Source organism: Echeneis naucrates, chromosome 24 (assembly GCF_900963305.1).
Source record: "Echeneis naucrates chromosome 24, fEcheNa1.1, whole genome shotgun sequence".
Lineage (NCBI taxonomy): Eukaryota > Metazoa > Chordata > Actinopteri > Carangiformes > Echeneidae > Echeneis > Echeneis naucrates.
In genome coordinates this window covers 14,867,809-14,884,465 of record NC_042534.1, presented here as the reverse complement: position 1 = coordinate 14,884,465, position 16,657 = coordinate 14,867,809, and the positions used below count along the sequence as shown (strand labels likewise).

The 16,657-nt window shown below is 42.1% G+C and overlaps 1 protein-coding gene across 2 annotated transcripts; it reads right to left on the bottom strand.

Annotated features, from left to right (window-relative positions):
• Positions 1–8,329: 8,329 nt before the first annotated feature.
• LOC115037685 (saccharopine dehydrogenase-like oxidoreductase) lies at positions 8,330–16,387 on the bottom strand. Of its 2 annotated transcripts, XM_029496370.1 has the most exons (13): positions 16,153–16,206; positions 15,780–15,807; positions 15,544–15,656; positions 15,363–15,443; positions 15,133–15,262; positions 14,362–14,411; positions 13,630–13,754; positions 12,855–12,972; positions 10,757–10,876; positions 10,336–10,392; positions 9,959–10,070; positions 9,530–9,611; positions 8,330–9,384 (listed from the first exon to the last, which is right to left on the bottom strand). In XM_029496370.1, exons 3-13 carry the CDS (start codon positions 15,652–15,654, stop codon positions 9,285–9,287), a joined length of 1,086 nt encoding a protein of 361 aa, XP_029352230.1. In that variant the 5' UTR covers positions 15,655–15,656; positions 15,780–15,807; positions 16,153–16,206; the 3' UTR covers positions 8,330–9,284. The 2 variants fall into 2 exon arrangements, with proteins under 2 accessions (XP_029352230.1, XP_029352229.1); XM_029496369.1 differs by lacking the exon at positions 15,780–15,807 and having other exon boundaries at positions 16,153–16,387.
• Positions 16,388–16,657: the final 270 nt, after the last annotated feature.

Below are 16,657 nucleotides of genomic sequence, written 5' to 3'. Positions count from 1 at the left end.
GTTAGCATCAAGCTAACCTGACTCAACAGTTTTTGAATCTCTAAGGTTCACAAAGATATAAAGACACACAATGCCAAGTCTAGACACTATTCTTCGCTAATGGGCTAAAAGTTAACACTCCTAATTCGTTGTATTCCATAGGAAATGGCATCAATGTTATTATCGAATTCTTTGTGACAAAAAAATAAAGCATATCTCTCCTGAGTCAAAGAAAAGAGTTCTTTACCACTAGAGTGACTGTATTAGGTCCTGTAGGTGTCTGAATGATAAAGGCAACAAATTAAATGTATGCCGATGGTCATTTTTAAAGGTCATCATATATCTAAAATCAGCACACGTTAATGTCCACAGAGTGAGTGTGGTATGTGTGGAGACACAAATCTAAATTTAAAGCTCATACCCAAAGTGTGAATGTTCAGCAGAGTCCATAAAATAACGTATGCTCTCTCTGTCAGCAGCGTGAATGTGTGGACCAAATTTCATGTCAATCCAGTGACATGTTGGTCACAGTCGAACACACCAAAGTTTGATGCACGCGGCTAGAGAGAAGATATTGAGAATGGCCGGATGAGCAGAGATAACCACATAACAACTGCTAACAGCTGGAGGTAAAGATAAAAGAATCATTCAGCACATTTAAAAAACAAATAACAATCTCAACATGTAACTAACTGCAGCCTTTGCACACATTATTAGGTTCATTCATTAAATGAACATTTTGTGTTCAAATTAATTTAAACAAATTCACATTAGCAAGTAATTTCTTTTTAATAAAGCCAAAGGTTTAAAAAATGCTGCTTCATTAAGGAATGATTTCCCCCCTCTTCACATAATTAGTTGAATTCAGGTGGTTCATTCAGATTGATTAGAGCAAGACTTGGTCGAGGATGTGTTGAATTGGGCTTTGATAAGGTGGAATGAACCTGCAATAATCACATTTAACTTCAGGACCAAGGTGACGTCTTATAATGTGAGGACACGGCGTGAAAACACTTTGTATAAGAGGGGTTCAGAAAATAGATTCGTACGAGCTGAGGATTAAATCGGTCCCTCAGCACAGATCAGTGCCTGCAGCATAAGGTGTCTCTGAGAGGCTGTAACATTATTACTGTCCGCGACAAATGAAATAAAATAAATAAATACATCTTGCAATATGTTTAGTAATAACACACTTTGGTCAAGTGAAATGAGTCGCTGAGATCCACTAACTGGGTTTGTGGTGACATCAAGACCTACACAAGACAGACTGCGGCATTGTGTTGTGGTTGGGAACCTGACTCTGGATTGGGAAACATCTTTTGAGAGTTGAGGTGTTACACTGATGAAAAACAGGCATCTATTGACTTAAGTAAAAGTTGACGATACAGCAATAGCATGGATGAGGGTGTGAATTGTGTAGCTGTAAAATGTAGTGTTCATTTACGACACAACATCTGTGTATGTGGTTGTAACTTGCTATAAGCAAGGGATCATCTGTAAAACACAACACGGGACAGAAGACTTCAGACTCACACCTGGACCATCTAGATGTCATGTAACAGAAGCGGGGGCTAGTTAGTGTGTTGATTTGCGGAATGACAACAAATTTTTTGTGTCGGTCTGCGTACTGTTAAGTCTGGCTGAGGGGAGATGTGAAAACGGTCCCTGCGTGTTTTAACTCCGGATTTGTTTAGCTAGAAAACAACGGCCCGAGAAGATGAGCTGACGCAGCAGATCAGGCACTGTCCTGCTGATGTGACTGTGTTTACAATTGAAGGATGTATTTGGTACTTAGCTTACTGCTCATGAGGGAATTTGACACTTTAGCTCTTGATAAAATATAAAACACATTTGTCTGGCTAATGGGAGGAGCAGCTGAGCTAGATTTGCCACCTGAAGGGACTATGTTTGTAGTTTTTAAATTAGTATATTGACTTATCTAATTAATATTTATTTTTTTGTACATTTAGATTCATCTAAGAAATATCTGAAAAAGTACTATTTATAAAAATTATAATAAATGAACAAAATTGAGGCTTATTGAGACAGTTGAGCATAAAAAGATCTAATTTCTACATTATGAGTAGCTTGAGTTGGTTTAAAAGCCCTCCTTTTTTAGGGCAAATCCTTCTGTTTAGATGAAACAGCAGAGTTTGGCTCAGAGGAGCCAAGACATGAAAAAACTCCTAAACAAAGAAAGTGAAAACAAGTTCTGTTATACTGTTCAATTGCCAGAGGACTCTCTCTCTCTCTCTCTCTCTCTCTCTCTCTTTGGTTCATCCATTATTCAGCAGGATAAAGAAAATACCCTTGAAGGAGACCAGAGGATAGCACAGGAACATTATGGACTGTCCTGGTTTCTGGAGCGACTGGAAACATTTTTGTGCCTCATCATCCTCATCATCTCCTATTGCGTTTGTTTCATCAGTTAGTTTGCTGTTTTCGTGAAGCCATCGGCACACAAGTGGTGAAATGAGACAGGAGCTGGGCCTGAAAGTGCTGACACATGGGCAGGCGTTGATGCAGCACTCTTAGCCGAGCAGAGACTACAGTTTCATCGCAGACCTGCACAATGAAACGTCTCTTTCAAAGAGTGCAGCTTTCTTTACGATGCATACAGCTGAACTGTAAGAAAATCTGCTTTGGTTCGTTTCCACGGGTGAGGGAAGTCATAGAAACACACTTCCTTGTCCCCACTAAATCTCATGTCAGCAAACAGCTAACGCTAGAGTCACCTTTCAGAACACTGGAGTCTCTGTCACTCTCCGCAATCCTCTGTTTTGGTCTCCTCCAACTCCTGGAGGAAATATCAGGGCCTATAGCAGCTAAATGAGTCTCCTCTTTGGTCCTGGTGCATACTACACACTTGTTTTTTTTTTTTTTTCAGCTGCCTCGTGGAAGACACACTACACTAACACAAAAAATGAGACCTGACCTTGTAAATCAAAACAAGACATCTTTCTTGTCTCAGCCATCCCATTGTTCATCAAATCCAATCAAACCAGATTTATTTATATAGTGGCAAATCATAACAAAGTTACATCAACTTACTTTACATATAGAGCAGGTCTCGACCAAACTCTTTATAAAATGAGTTAAAGAGATCCAACAGATCCCCCCCACGAGCAAGCACTTGGCAACAGAGGCAAGGAAAAACTTCCTTGTTCATGTAAGAACATGCCACACTTCGCAGGCAGGAGAAGAAAATAACACAGTGAGTGTCCCGGCAGGTTCACTGGAGGTGCCGCAGGTTCAGTTGGTGGCTTTGAAGCTGTTAAGCAGACATTACTTACTTTAATATGATTAGAAATATCCCAATGACTTTGAGAAACTGGTGATTTTACAAATATGAAACTGAACATGAATTTGTTTTAAGAAACAGAAATACAAAAATTTGTGTTTTTTTTAGAAGAAAAGATAAAGAACAAAAACAGTGTTCCCTGGTCTCCCTCTCTCTGCAGAGAAGAAACAAAACGGATGACATAATTCAACGTTCTTCTGATTTGTCTTATCTTTCATTTATTATTAAATGCTCTATTATACGCATATTTATATCATATGAAATATTGCATGAAAACCTCATGAGTTGGAAGCTTTTTTTTTCTTTTACCTCTAAACCATAAACTATTTATTGTAATCATCATTTTCCGTTTCCTGCTTTCAAACATTACAGCATGATGATGTGTTAGAAACCCCTGAGACCTCTACCCCCTTTGCTGTATCTGTCATTCATGCCGATCCCTCTCCTATTCCGTTGATCAGAGTTTTGTCCTCAGTCTCCACTCCCTACGCAGCCAGGTGGTGTCTGCAGCCTTTCAGTCTCTGACACTGTCTGAGCTTCAGTTTTGTCAGAGTCAGCAAATAAAGGCTGCAGAAGCAACACACTGCAACAGACTACAACACAATCAAACACACTTCAGCACACCTCAATGCACCGCAAGCAAAGACTAGTGACCTCTACATTTGTGATGATATATTTCAAACATACTTTAATAAGGGACTGTGAAAAACATATTGCGGTGGTGGACTGAGGTTGGAACTTTTCCCTCTGTGATAAGGTGAGTTATTGTTGTTTAGTTTGGACTGCAGCACCTCACCAGAATATAACAATATGTTCCATCTTGTACATCTCTCCAGTGTGATTACACATTAATAAAAACCTCATACTGTACAGATGGTGGCTCATCTTTATGAACCATGACATAGCTTAGAGTCTTAGGATTGGCTCATTTATGTGACTGTATTGAAGTGAGAACCTACACAGACAGCTGTATTAAACTGAAAAATAAATAAATTAAGATATTTACCATGCAAATACATAAATACAGTCTTCAGAAAGTATAAGAAATAACCACAATTTGGGCCATGAAGCCAATTATTATTGCCAACACTGTAGTGACATGTGGCCCTCTTTGTGTATTTGTTAAAAGCCTGACAATATGATACAATTTAGATGTGAAGAAACAGAAACATGGAGGACTTTGTCAGGTTCTTGAAAGGATGGAGTGCATTTACACTTTAAAGAGATGAGTTTTTTATTGCCATGCGTGGTAGTTCAGTGAAAGGATCAGGATCAATGAGGACTTTGGGATCATGGATCTCATTGAACCACACTGAACCTGTTCAAATGTACATTCAACACAACATCTAGAACAGCAAGGAAGAAAACGAGGTCAACCAGAGACAATGAAACACACTGAGATAGAGAACAAAGCAGCAACATCATGAAAGAATCAGACTGAAAATCGGGCAATCAAAGCAGTACAGTGTCACATGTGCTGCAGTCCGTAGAAAACCTAGACACTTACACAAACATCATGAGTATGACACACTCAGACCAAACACAACACAATTCGATATTCACTCACTTTGTCAAAGTAAAAGGTGTTAGTGTGAGAGTCTGCGGATAAAACAGAACACACGACTGTGATTGAGCTGCAATATCTGACTCATCTGTGATTTGACCATAGCTCACTGTATTTATACCACATCCTGCTGTTCAGAGGGATAAATAGCAAGTTTGTTTTTCCTTTACAACAGAGTGCTGTGGTATGTTGTAAAGCCATGTGTGTGTGTGTGCTTCACTATACATACATACAGTGCTGTGGCTTGACCTGGCAAATGCATCAAATTCCTAATCCAGGCAGTGCATGATGTGCTCCCACTCCCGTCAAACCTGCACACATGGGGCACAGCAGAGACACCAGCGAGGAACACTGGAACGCATCCTCAGCTCCTGTACAAGGGCACTGGGAGATGGACGGTACAGGTGGAGGCTTGACCAAGTCCTTAGGACTTTGCTGAAGCCATTAGCGCAGGACTGGCATGGTCAAGAAGACCATCGCCGTTGTCAGAGCTGGGTACAAGCCAACTCCTGCTAGAAGAGCGTCAGCAGGCATTCTGACGTCTGCAAGAGACTGGCAGGTGTTGGTGGGCCTTGAACACCAGCTGAAGTTCCCCAGCTGCATCGCAGTCACCACCTTGTGACCAGACATTGTCCTTGTGTCTGAGCCCACCAAACAAGCAATGTTTCTTTAGCTGACAATGCAGTGGGAAGACCGTTTGGAAGAAGCCTTCGAGAGAGAGTACGCAGGTCTGGTCAGCGACTGTCATCAGGCTGGTTGGAGAGCAAGGTGTTTCCCTGTGGAGGTTGGATGCCAAGGAGTTGCAGCCCGTTCCTTGGCCAGAGCCTTCAGTTACTTAGGCATCGATGGAGAGAGGAAGAGGCGAGCCATTCGCAGCACCACCGAAGCGGCAGAAAGGGCCTCAAGATGGTTGTGGCTCAAAAGAGGAGATCCATGGAGTCATAGTAGCTGGCTAGCCGTCTGGACACAAGCCGGGACTTGATCAACCCCGGTTGGGTCACCTGGCGGAGGGTGTATGATTGTTGAAAGACCCGAAATGCCCGATGAGTCCAGGCACATCACTGACGATGTGTCCAGACTAGTATATGCATGTATGATGCACAGCAAATACAAATATTTGGTTGGAAGGCTACAGACTGGAGCATCAATGAATTACTGCCCTGTTGGCTTGTGTGTGTGTGTGTGCATACTTACATATTGTTTTTGATTGAAATGTTGCACAATGAAACGTCTCTTTCAAAGAGTGCAGCTTTATTACGATGCATACAGCTGAGCTGTAAGAAAATCTGCAGGTTAAAAACCACTTTCAATCAATGTTTAGAAAAATAATATTGAAACTGTTTTTTCTTCGAAATATATTGGTAAATCCATTTATTAGGTTTCTAGAGTCGTTTTTTTTTTAGAAAATTTTACTTCCGCATTCGAAAACGCAAAAGCTGAAGTGACGTTGGCAGAGAGAGCGCAGTGAACCTGGGCAACAGGAAGCCAATGGATCCCAATCTCAGTTTTGACACAGAAGAAACTTTGAATGTGTACCTTTACATGTATGACGCCGCAGCCCCAATAATTATGAGCCTGTTATGCGCCCCAGAGGGCAGGGAGAGAGAAATAGAGCTGTCAGTGGAGAGCAGGGCAGGTGGTGTTAGCTTCTGTGATACTGTGTTCACGCCACAATATGGCACAGATTACCATCATATTTCCGGCAGTAGCAAAATTATTAATGGTCATCTATCACAGGCAGGTGTATTGATACTTACAAATAATCAAAATTGATGATCTTGATGAAGTGACTCATACTCTGTCAACACTACATGGTACAGCGCTGGACGGCTGCCGTGGGAGGGAAACACTTTGGTGATCCACGTTTTGTTTGATAGGTGCTTGTGTGGGAAATGCGAGGCCATGACCACAGCCGAGGAGAGCATGTGCTGCAGGGAGGTGGATGCCTACCGGGCATTTCCCATCTCCATTAACTTTTCAAAGGGTATTTTTTAGACAAGGCTATATGTATATCTCAAAAATTTTTTTACCTGCAATATGCCCTTTAAGTTTGTCCACCGTGATTATAAAACATTCATTACAATAGCGTGTCATAGTTATCATAATTATTTGGATGTCGTGTCACATGTAGAACAATTCGAGGAGTTAAGATGTGGTCATCAGTGTACAACAGTGTGAACCCGGTGGTGCCAATCTTATTTAGGCCTTTCGGCTTATTTAAGCCATTACAACTAATGAGAAACTGAGAGCAAGGCGATCATTGGTCAGACAGGCTGATTCAACGGGAGAGGAGGAGGAGGAGGAGCTGTATCAGGTGAGGGACATGACATGAATATCTGCACAGCCACAATGGCGGAGTAGAGATAAGCATGGGCAAGCCAGAGGGGTGGGGCTGCTGTCTTACGCAATGGGAAAGCACTGCAATCTCTACCTCTACCACCCCCGCCCACCCCAACACTGAGAACGAGAGGGGGACTCACAATGTCCCAGACGGAGGAGGAAGAGTAAAGCAGAGTGAAAAGCTGCTAGATCTCATTCACCTCAACATACTCCTCCCAGACGTGAGGGCTCACTCTCCTCCCTGAGGCCCTGTCCCCCGATCCCCCTGGTTCTCATGGTGCACTTCCTTGATTAAAGGCCATGCTGCGTGCCTGTATCCTCAAAGGCACCAAATGACCTCTACTGTCGTGTTGGGCCATGTGTCAAGTAAATATTAGTCAAGAGTGAGAAGCAGAGCAAACACTGGCACCTGGTGGTGGAGGAGGGAGGACCACCGTCTCAGTCTCAACTTTGCAGTTGTCGTACATGATTTTGCTTTTCTGCAGCTACAAGAACAAAGCAAGACCTGCAAAGTACATCGACTGCAAAAATGATCGAATGCCTGCAGATTATGAGAACGCAAACGCTTCTTATTGATATTCCTACTGCATCTCATCCCAGTCCATCTTAAAACAAATAGCCTTCATGCTTTAAGTTTTATTCAAGTGATCAGACTAGCAGATACACAATATGCGCTGTCAGACCAAGGGCTGAATAATAATCACTTAACTTCATATCACTGGCAGTAGGCCAGAGAGAGTCTATAGATGGAGAGGATTTAGGCATCCAATCCTCTCCATCTATAGATGACTCTAGAAGCAAATGATCAGTAACGTAACAGAGAAGCTCAGATTGAGCTGGACTGATCAGAGCCGGTTATTATCTGTGTTCAGCAGTCTAATAGGGAGCATATTGTCCAGGACGACATGCTATAAAGACATCAAATGATTAGATCTGTTTGTGCGCATAGTCGGAGCACATTGTTTGTCTACGCTTATGATCCAGATGAAGATGACATCACATTTTATGAGCAGTTCATTCAGAAAACCCTTCTGTTGTCGGCTGTGTGGTTTATTTATGATATCAGCTCTGACATTATAACTGCGTCCAGGCAACCAATGACTGATAAGGCTTTTCTGTGGATACAGTTAATGTACAACCACAAACGTTCCCTTAACCAAAGATGCAGCAGTTCATATCGGAGCTTTAACCTGAAACTAAATGTGTGTCCTGAGAACATAGCTGCCAAATGCAGTCACCTCATTTCATCTTCACACAACAAACAAACTTACACACACTGCATATATATTTACATTTATATATTTGTATTCTTTTTTTCACCATTGTACAAGATGTTGCATTCAAAGATATACTATAAATACATAATTGCACAAATATCGTTTACAGTAAAATGCTTGCAGTAAACAATCTTTTCTAGGTTTTGATTTGAACTGTGTCACATGTAAGTGTTTTTCATAACAAATAAGTATAAATGCACAGCTAAAGTTTGATGAAACCAGGTTGCTTTGTTTTAACAAAGGGGTAATTAACATTGTACTGCATCAGCTTACAAAGAGTAGAGACACAAGTGTGTCAAGCAGCAAAGTGTTATTAGTCGTGCCTTCATGTGGAGGGTCACCACATGAAGTGTCTTTTAAACAAATGAGCGGGTTATAAATCCCAGATGATGGTTTACAAAACCAAACTCCCACTGAAGTGCATTGCCCCCTGGATACCGAGATAGATAAAATGCCACACACCTACAAATAGGATTCTGTGCGTAACTGAAGATTTCTGTTTGTTCATGTTTAAACAATGAGCAGAGGGAGATGAACAGATAATCAGTGGGTGGCAGAGAATTTGTGCACATTTTCAAAAGTACACTTGACAAACACAACCAAGATCTCCTTGCACCAGTAATTCTGTTAGCTAAAGCCACCACTGTGAACAAACTGATGAGCCACGGCTCTCAGGGTGAATTTACTTATCAGGATCAAGGATTATACCGTGACAATCATAAAAAGTTGTCATGTTGATTGGATAAAAATTAGATACCAGTATAAATACAATGTACTGTGAGTGGTTTAGGTGGCGTGACCTTCGATGGTGACTGTTACAGGGCTACGGCCAGTTTCTGACTGAGAACTTGATGCTGTGGTTTTGGAGGCGGTCGATGAGGCTGGTTTTATAGAAGGCAGCTCCTGGAGTGTACACCCCTCCCCTGTCAATGGCAATGAGAGACAACAGAGGGAAATGCAGAGTAAGACTGGGATTATACTGGATCAAGTGGGAGGCAAATAGAGAGAATATTTCGACAGAAAGGGAACAAAAAGAAATTTTAAGGATGATGAACAGACGCAACTCACCTCCTGGGAAGAGAGTGTACTTCATTCAGCACAGTTACAGCAGCTTGTACCACAGCAGACACTGTGGCTACATAACCAGGTTCTGTCAATCAGAAGAGACAAACATAGAGTTAAAGCAAAATAGCAATTCCAGTATATGACACTTATCACCAAAAGACAAGAATGAATGAACTTATCGCACATATCCACAGCCCTACATGTAACATATCCCCTTGTGTCATATTCCCCATTCATGTCCCGACAACTTCTCATGCAGTGATTCACACTGTTACCCTGTGTGAGATGTTCCTTTGTTACCATGTCTCAATACTACTGTCCAGCTGCCCAAAACTCCTTTGAAGAATTGTTAGTGTCCAGTAGTTTTAGACAGTGACAGATGAACTGACAGCTACAGGTGTATAGTGGACTAGTGGACTGTGGCAGTCTTACCTGCTCCAATGACCTGGGTGCAGATCTTAGCATTTGGTGTGCCCTCTGAGGGGTCCGTTCCCTCTGAGTATCCCTCCCCGAAAAACGTCAGGCTGAAACAGGTGTCTTCAATCTGCCAGAGGGCGAGAGACAAATCTGTGACTGAGCAACTGATAGAGTGGGCATGTACACAGTTGTGCTTGGTGACATTTTGATTCAGCTCAATAACACCTCACTGACTGAGAGCACGACAGGCTGCAGGGTTGTGTCCGAGTGGAGCTTGGAGGTGTGGCAAATGAGGCATTTGTTTTGGTCAAAGATGTTGGTGGTCTAGTATGACACCTAGTGGTTACAGACCAAGCTTACGAAAATCTTAATATTACGATTTACTCTCTTACCTGCTTCATGGTAGGACCAGCCTTACTAAACAAACCAAAGGAGAAGAATGAGGGAAACTAAAAGAAGGACAAAAGGAAGGAATATTAGTTTGTTGTAGCAAACCTCATTATTATTTACACTCCTTAAGGCTTTAGCCTTTTTTCTTGGCTTAAAACAAAGTATTGTACTGATATCATCTGGATAGTTTTGAAATAGTTCTCTACCTGTATCTCACACCTAGCTGGTCTATTGAACATGACCAGCTCTGAGTATACTTCTTGGCTTTCCAGCCGACCAAACTGACATTAATCAACATTTGAACAAAATAACCATCTAACCATTTGTGTCCTACAGCTTTTGACTGTAATATCCAGAGCTGATCTGCTTTGGACAGTGAATACCACAGTTACACTGAGTAGGTGAGAAGAATGACAAAGCTACCCTGGTGAGAAGTTTCCTGCCAAGGCTGAATTTGACCATGAACCAGAAAAGTAGGCCACCACAGAACAGCTTGACTATGGAGAAGAGGCCACCGACCCCAATGTAGGCACTGTACTGAACCTGTGGGCAGACAGAGGCAGGGAGAAAAGGAGAATGAGTATAAAATACAAAAGTGAAATTAACTGTGGCAGAGAGGAGGAAAGATTAAGGGGAGGAAGATAACATTAGCAGTTGAGGAGAAAATAAAAAAAGACAGGGAAGTGGTAAGCTGGGAGAGCAAGGAGGAGAAGGAATGCACAGAAGAAAGGATAAATATAAGGAAAGTGATGCACAATGGAGGGGGGGGGTGAGGGACAGGGGGAACAGGGGGAACATAAGCATGAAGCTGAGAAGAAGCCGAGAATCAGATTGAGGAAGCAGGAGAAAGGTGGAAGAAAGAGAAACAGCCTGCGGAGGGAAGCGGGATGAAATGGTGGGGGGGACGAGATGAGATGTCAAAGGGAGTAATGAGCAGTGGGGAAGAAGGTGATGAATCACTACAGATGACTCATCATTTTTCCACCCGGCTGGTCTACACAACATAATGAGATAGTTTCATTAAGGTGTGTGTCTCTGGCTGTGATCAAAACAGCGACAGCTGCTGGGACGGCTGACCTAGTTACAGGTACATCAGGGAAAAATTGTTTTGCTTCTCACTACCAGGAAACAGAGTTTTGCGCAAACCTGTGATAATGCTGCTAATATTGAATCTGTTTGTGCCACTAAATTCAGCATTGCCAACTGTGTTCTTCAGGGACATGGATAGTACAGAGGCCCTTCCACGGTGGCATACTTGCGCTTTCCAGGAAAGTGTTAAGTCATTGAAAATGAAACAGTACGGATGGATCTCACGATGATTCGGCTACTGGAAGTGTATGCAGATGTGACAAATATTCCAGCCTGGTTTCTAACCTTCAAAGATCTTCACAGCCGGCACATTACTGATGCATGTGGTATTTCCTGGTATAGCATGTATACCATAAATTACAGTTGAAGAAATATGGCATTCCATACACTATATAACCTTTGTTGAACAAAGTGGTGGCCGTGAATGATAATATTATGTTCCTCTAAAGTATCTAAATAGTATGTTGCCAAACCTTACTGTTATTGTTGTTTTTGGAAGCCTAACATAATGAAACACAGGGACTTGAACAATCAGTACCCTTTTGGCTAACTTGAACTATTAGAATGTTTTTTAATATTCTGTATTGTGTTCCTTCTTAAATAAATATATTTCCATGCATCCTCTAAAGTATGTTGACACTGGGTGTAAGATGATTGATGTGTTACTTTGGCAATACATTAGTGAGTGAGACTGTAACTTCTAATGAAGAGCAACCACTGTGGCTACAGGAATGAGCTATAGGATTATGATGAATATTAAAATCTTGTCTAACTGAAGCACAAACAGACAAGGGTTAAGTGAGCAAGCTGACTGAGTGATCTCACTTGCACTGAAAACAGTAGCTAACCATAAGCTACTGGTCACACTGGACCTAGACAACCTGCAGCAGTGATACTACTGAGTGATCTGAAGTCAGCTGTTTTCACTTGAGATAAGAAGAAGCTGTTAGTTCTTCTATCAACAGATAGAGTTTGGTTAGTCTAATGTTAAAATGTTCTGCATCTGTCTAATAAAGACAGAGTGTATTAAGAGGTCAAACAAATATTTTCACCCACATATTATATTTGAAAAAGGTGATTTCTTATTTTAGGACTTGCGTTGTTTAAAACCACATAGCAGTGAGTCACTGACTACAGTACCTGTGTCATAACATCATCATCTTAGCACTGCAGCTTGTAACAAAATAGCTAAACCAGCAAATGTTTTCAATAATTGGTCAAGATGAGATCATATACATATACTGCACTACATCCCTCAGTTTGAAGCTGTTTCAATGACATTTGTTGGCAGTAAGGTGTGATATAATTTAACAGTCGGCCTGGTAGTTCTGAATTTTAGGTGGGTTTCCACAAAAATCCTACAAGGCAACTTTAAATACAACTACTTGTCATCAATAAGTGGAAACACGGTCTGAGTTCTTTGTCATCTTACCGGTGACTGGTGCTCCTCCTCGTAAAGGAAACGTTGGGTTCTCTTGACTACTGATGGATCAGAACCCATAAATGGGATGGTGTACTGCTCAATCTCCTTGCTGAAAAACACATAACCCCTAGACATACACAAATTACACAGTGAAAATGGTGTCTCCACCCACCAAATCTATCTCTGCCTGCAGGATTGGCACAGTAGGACTCAAGCTCATTTCATCCATTGATAGTCCTCTAAATCCTTCCCTCCATCCCTGCCAGGCCCATGTCACAATAAAATCTCACTCAATGTAAATCAGCCAGACAGTAATAGTTTGCAAATTGCAGCCATCTTGTAGAAATTCTGTACCCCCATGTGTGTTGGATTTTTATACAGGAGCGTAAAGTTGACATACAGTGCACATTCTATGACCCTGGAGGGTTGCATTCTGAAGAAGCAACTTTTTATTTTAATATTTCGACCACATTATGAGCAATTACTTTCACTACCCAGCATCTCTATTATGATGATTGCATTTGCTCAAATTACACAAAATGTAAAAAAAAAAAAAGATATCATAGCTGAATAATTATCTTTAGAAGCAAGCTATTAACATGTCAGTCATGCTTAAAGAAGATGTATTAGTGTCAGTGGGAAAATCCCGCTCTGTTTGAGCATTGACAAACCACAGCTCACCCGTGTCCCAAAGTTTTTGTTGCCAAGCCCACATTGCAGTAAAATGTTATTCCCAAGACTTAAAGATTTTGGCCAGACAGTAATTGCTCAGTTGCAATATTACCTCTTTTTGACTCCTACAACCGGCAGCGGCTTGTGGCCAAACTTTTTCCTCAACCGGCGGAGAGAGCTGCTGTCTGCAAAACCATGCACAGCAGATTGCCAGGTGGTATCGTGACCGCAAAATCCCTGTGAGGATTGAGAGCACTTTTGTCACAAGTCATGGTGTGCAAAGAGCAGTGCTATCCAATTTCTCCCCAGTAAACAAATAATGACAAAAGTCAAAGAAGCAACAGAAACTGCAGTTGCACAAAAGCAGTCAATGATATGTTATGGTTGTTGATCCGCATATCTCATTTCAAGAAACTTTGTTGTTGTAACATCACAATGTCCCAGAAGGAAGAGAGCACCTCTGGCCTGCTGACTGCATCTGTACCATCTCTCTGTTTATTTAGATTTCCCCACAGCTTCTGTTAAATGACCTTTCTGTCACAAGGATATTGATTCTTGTGCTCTGTACTTGTTTTTGCTGAGTCACCTTTAGGAATTCAGTCCTATGCTAACTGTTAAGTAAAACCAATATATAATTTTCTTTTAACAGTCTTTTTAGCTTTGTGCCTGTGACATTTTCTAATATATAGCACCCATGATAATTAATATCCTTAAATGTATCTTTATAGTAGCAGCCCAATTATATCACTTATTGGTAGACAATTAAACCCGCCACTTTACTTTTGCTGTATATCAGTTTACATCTCCCATCATGCAGTGCAGAAGCTGTAGTTGTTCAGGCTACCTCAGACCCACTGCTGATTTGCAGGAAGCTCTCCACAGCTGTCAGCGTTCCTGGAATCACAACAAATCATACAGTTCAAACCAAGTTCCAGTTCATCACTATTGACAGTTCCACTGTGAGCAATTAGAATAAATACAAGAAAAAATATGACTCTGAATTTGCTGAGGTGAGAAAGTCTAAAATTGCTGGCAAGCACGACATTGTTTTGCATGTTTGGTTAGCTATTTTTTACCACTATTTATTTTAATGGAGCCATAATCATAATTTCTTTATGCTCTGCATCTCTGATGCTTTCGCTGAATGACAATAAAATTAAAGTGGAATCTTGAAGTACACCTTCATTTTACTGATTATGATATTTTTGTCTGCAAATATTCTCACTTATCTAGGTCATAATTATCCAAAGAAAATTTATTCGAGATAAACTGGACTTCATCACTTCGGGCCTTTCTGATTGAGACTAGCTTAGTCTAATCAGAAAGGCATGAACGGATGAAGCCTCTTGGATAAGAGGTGAAACGTCTTCATGAATATATAACCAAGTCCAGTTGCATTCAATTCAATTATCTTTTGATGATTATTATTATCTTCACTGAATAAATCATCTGTGTTGGACTGGCGACCTGTCCAAGGTGTACCCTGCCCTCACCCAGTGTGAGGTGGGATTGGCTCCAGCACCCCCCGTGACCCAGAAACAGATAGGCGGTTGAAGATGAATGAATTAATGAATAAACCATTTCCTTCACTGATTTAAGCTCTTCTGATTCCTACCTCTGAATTGCCTCTGCGTGTAGAGAATACCGAGGTCTGCTGGTATGGAGTCAAAGCCACAGCTGCCAATCACGTACACCCCTCTGTCCAGGGCCTTAGTGTGATACTCGAGCTGCATACGCTCGAGGAACTGTTACAGAAACCATGTGCACACAACAAAAATGAACAGAAACAAATAAGGTTTGATCAAAAACAAATAGGATATAAGTTGGCATTTAACTCCACATTACCTGAGGCTCCCCACAGATATCCACATAGTGAGCCCCATTCTCTATGCAAGCTTTGACCACTGGTTCTCCATGAAATCTGTACTGAAAGGACAAAGAGAGCAGACAGCACTGTTCAAACACAAACCACACACACAATATATAGGACATTTTTTCATGAAGATTCCCTTTGACAAACACTTACTGGTCCTACACAGTTGAGAATGACCACACCCTGCTGGCACATGATGGCCAGTGATTCTTCATCTGACACATCAGCAACAATGATCTCTGTGTCTGTCCTTAACTCAGGCATGGCTGTTAAACAGGAGAAAATCTTTCACTGGATGTTGGGGAGATTGTCTTTCGCTCTAACCTAAGCTGGGTTTAGTGGTGGGTGCTGATGGCAGAAAATATTCTATTCAATGTACTACTACTAACCTAATTGCCGGGGCTATCACCACCAAAGCTGGAAATAACAAAATAAATTCATAAAACATGAGGATCGGTGGGTATGTCTGAATGATTGAAGCTATCGGTAATGAACCTGAAATGTTGTGATTATTTGGGGTAAGTTAGAGCGGGTCCAGCTGTGACAACCTGATAAACTGTATTTTTAAAGCTAGCGAGCAGACATGGAGCAGGATAACTTATATTTAAGGTTCAAGTGCAAAAACTGTTCACTCCCAGCTGCATAGCCACCCACAGATCACCCCGGCAGCTCTGTCAGTCCTGTGGCTGGGGGGCACTGTGACATCGGACCGTCCGGACCTGACCGCTAACCCCCGCCTGGGTGCACCCTGCTGGGACATACACAGCCTGCCGGCGGCCCGCTCCAGCGCCGCCTCCAGGCGCTGCCTGCTTCTCCCGGCCACGGCCCACTTCAGAGCGCTGTCCCCGGCTGTTTCCGCGGCGTACCGGGCGACCTCGTCCACGACGAACTGCCCTGTGAAGCCGGTGGCACCGAAAACGATAAGGTGGTACGGTCTGTGGGGAGTCACGGCCTCCATTGTGTCCCGGCGCTGCTGAGTTCAGGTCAGTTCAGCCCAGTCCCGCCGCCCGGTGACGCAACTTCCTGCAGTGCGCGCTGATTGGCCGACTGTGGCCACGTGGGCCGAGGTAGGTGGTGTCCACCTGTGGAGGATGCACTCATTCATCAATCCGCTGCTTGGTTAGCTAGCGCCACTCCGCCGGAGTTAGTGGTACGTCGAGTTAATTCACTCTTTCTTTCTTCATTTATTTAATTAGAAAAATGAAAACGTACATTTTCATGTCTATAGGTTGCTAGATTCAGTATGAGGGTTAGACCAAATTTTTCT

What these genes read in the sequence shown, in the direction of transcription:
- LOC115037685 (XM_029496369.1), bottom strand. Translation starts at nt 16,348, where the DNA reads ATGGAGGCCGTGACTCCCCACAGACCGTACCACCTTATCGTTTTCGGT. An exon ending in GTTGTAGGAGTCAAAAAGAG is followed by an intron (nt 12,973 to 13,629) that starts GTAATATTGCAA and finishes GTGTATGTCTAG; the next exon opens with GGGTTATGTGTTTTTCAGCA. An exon ending in CTGGTCCTACCATGAAGCAG is followed by an intron (nt 10,071 to 10,335) that starts GTAAGAGAGTAA and finishes GCCCTCTGGCAG; the next exon opens with ATTGAAGACACCTGTTTCAG.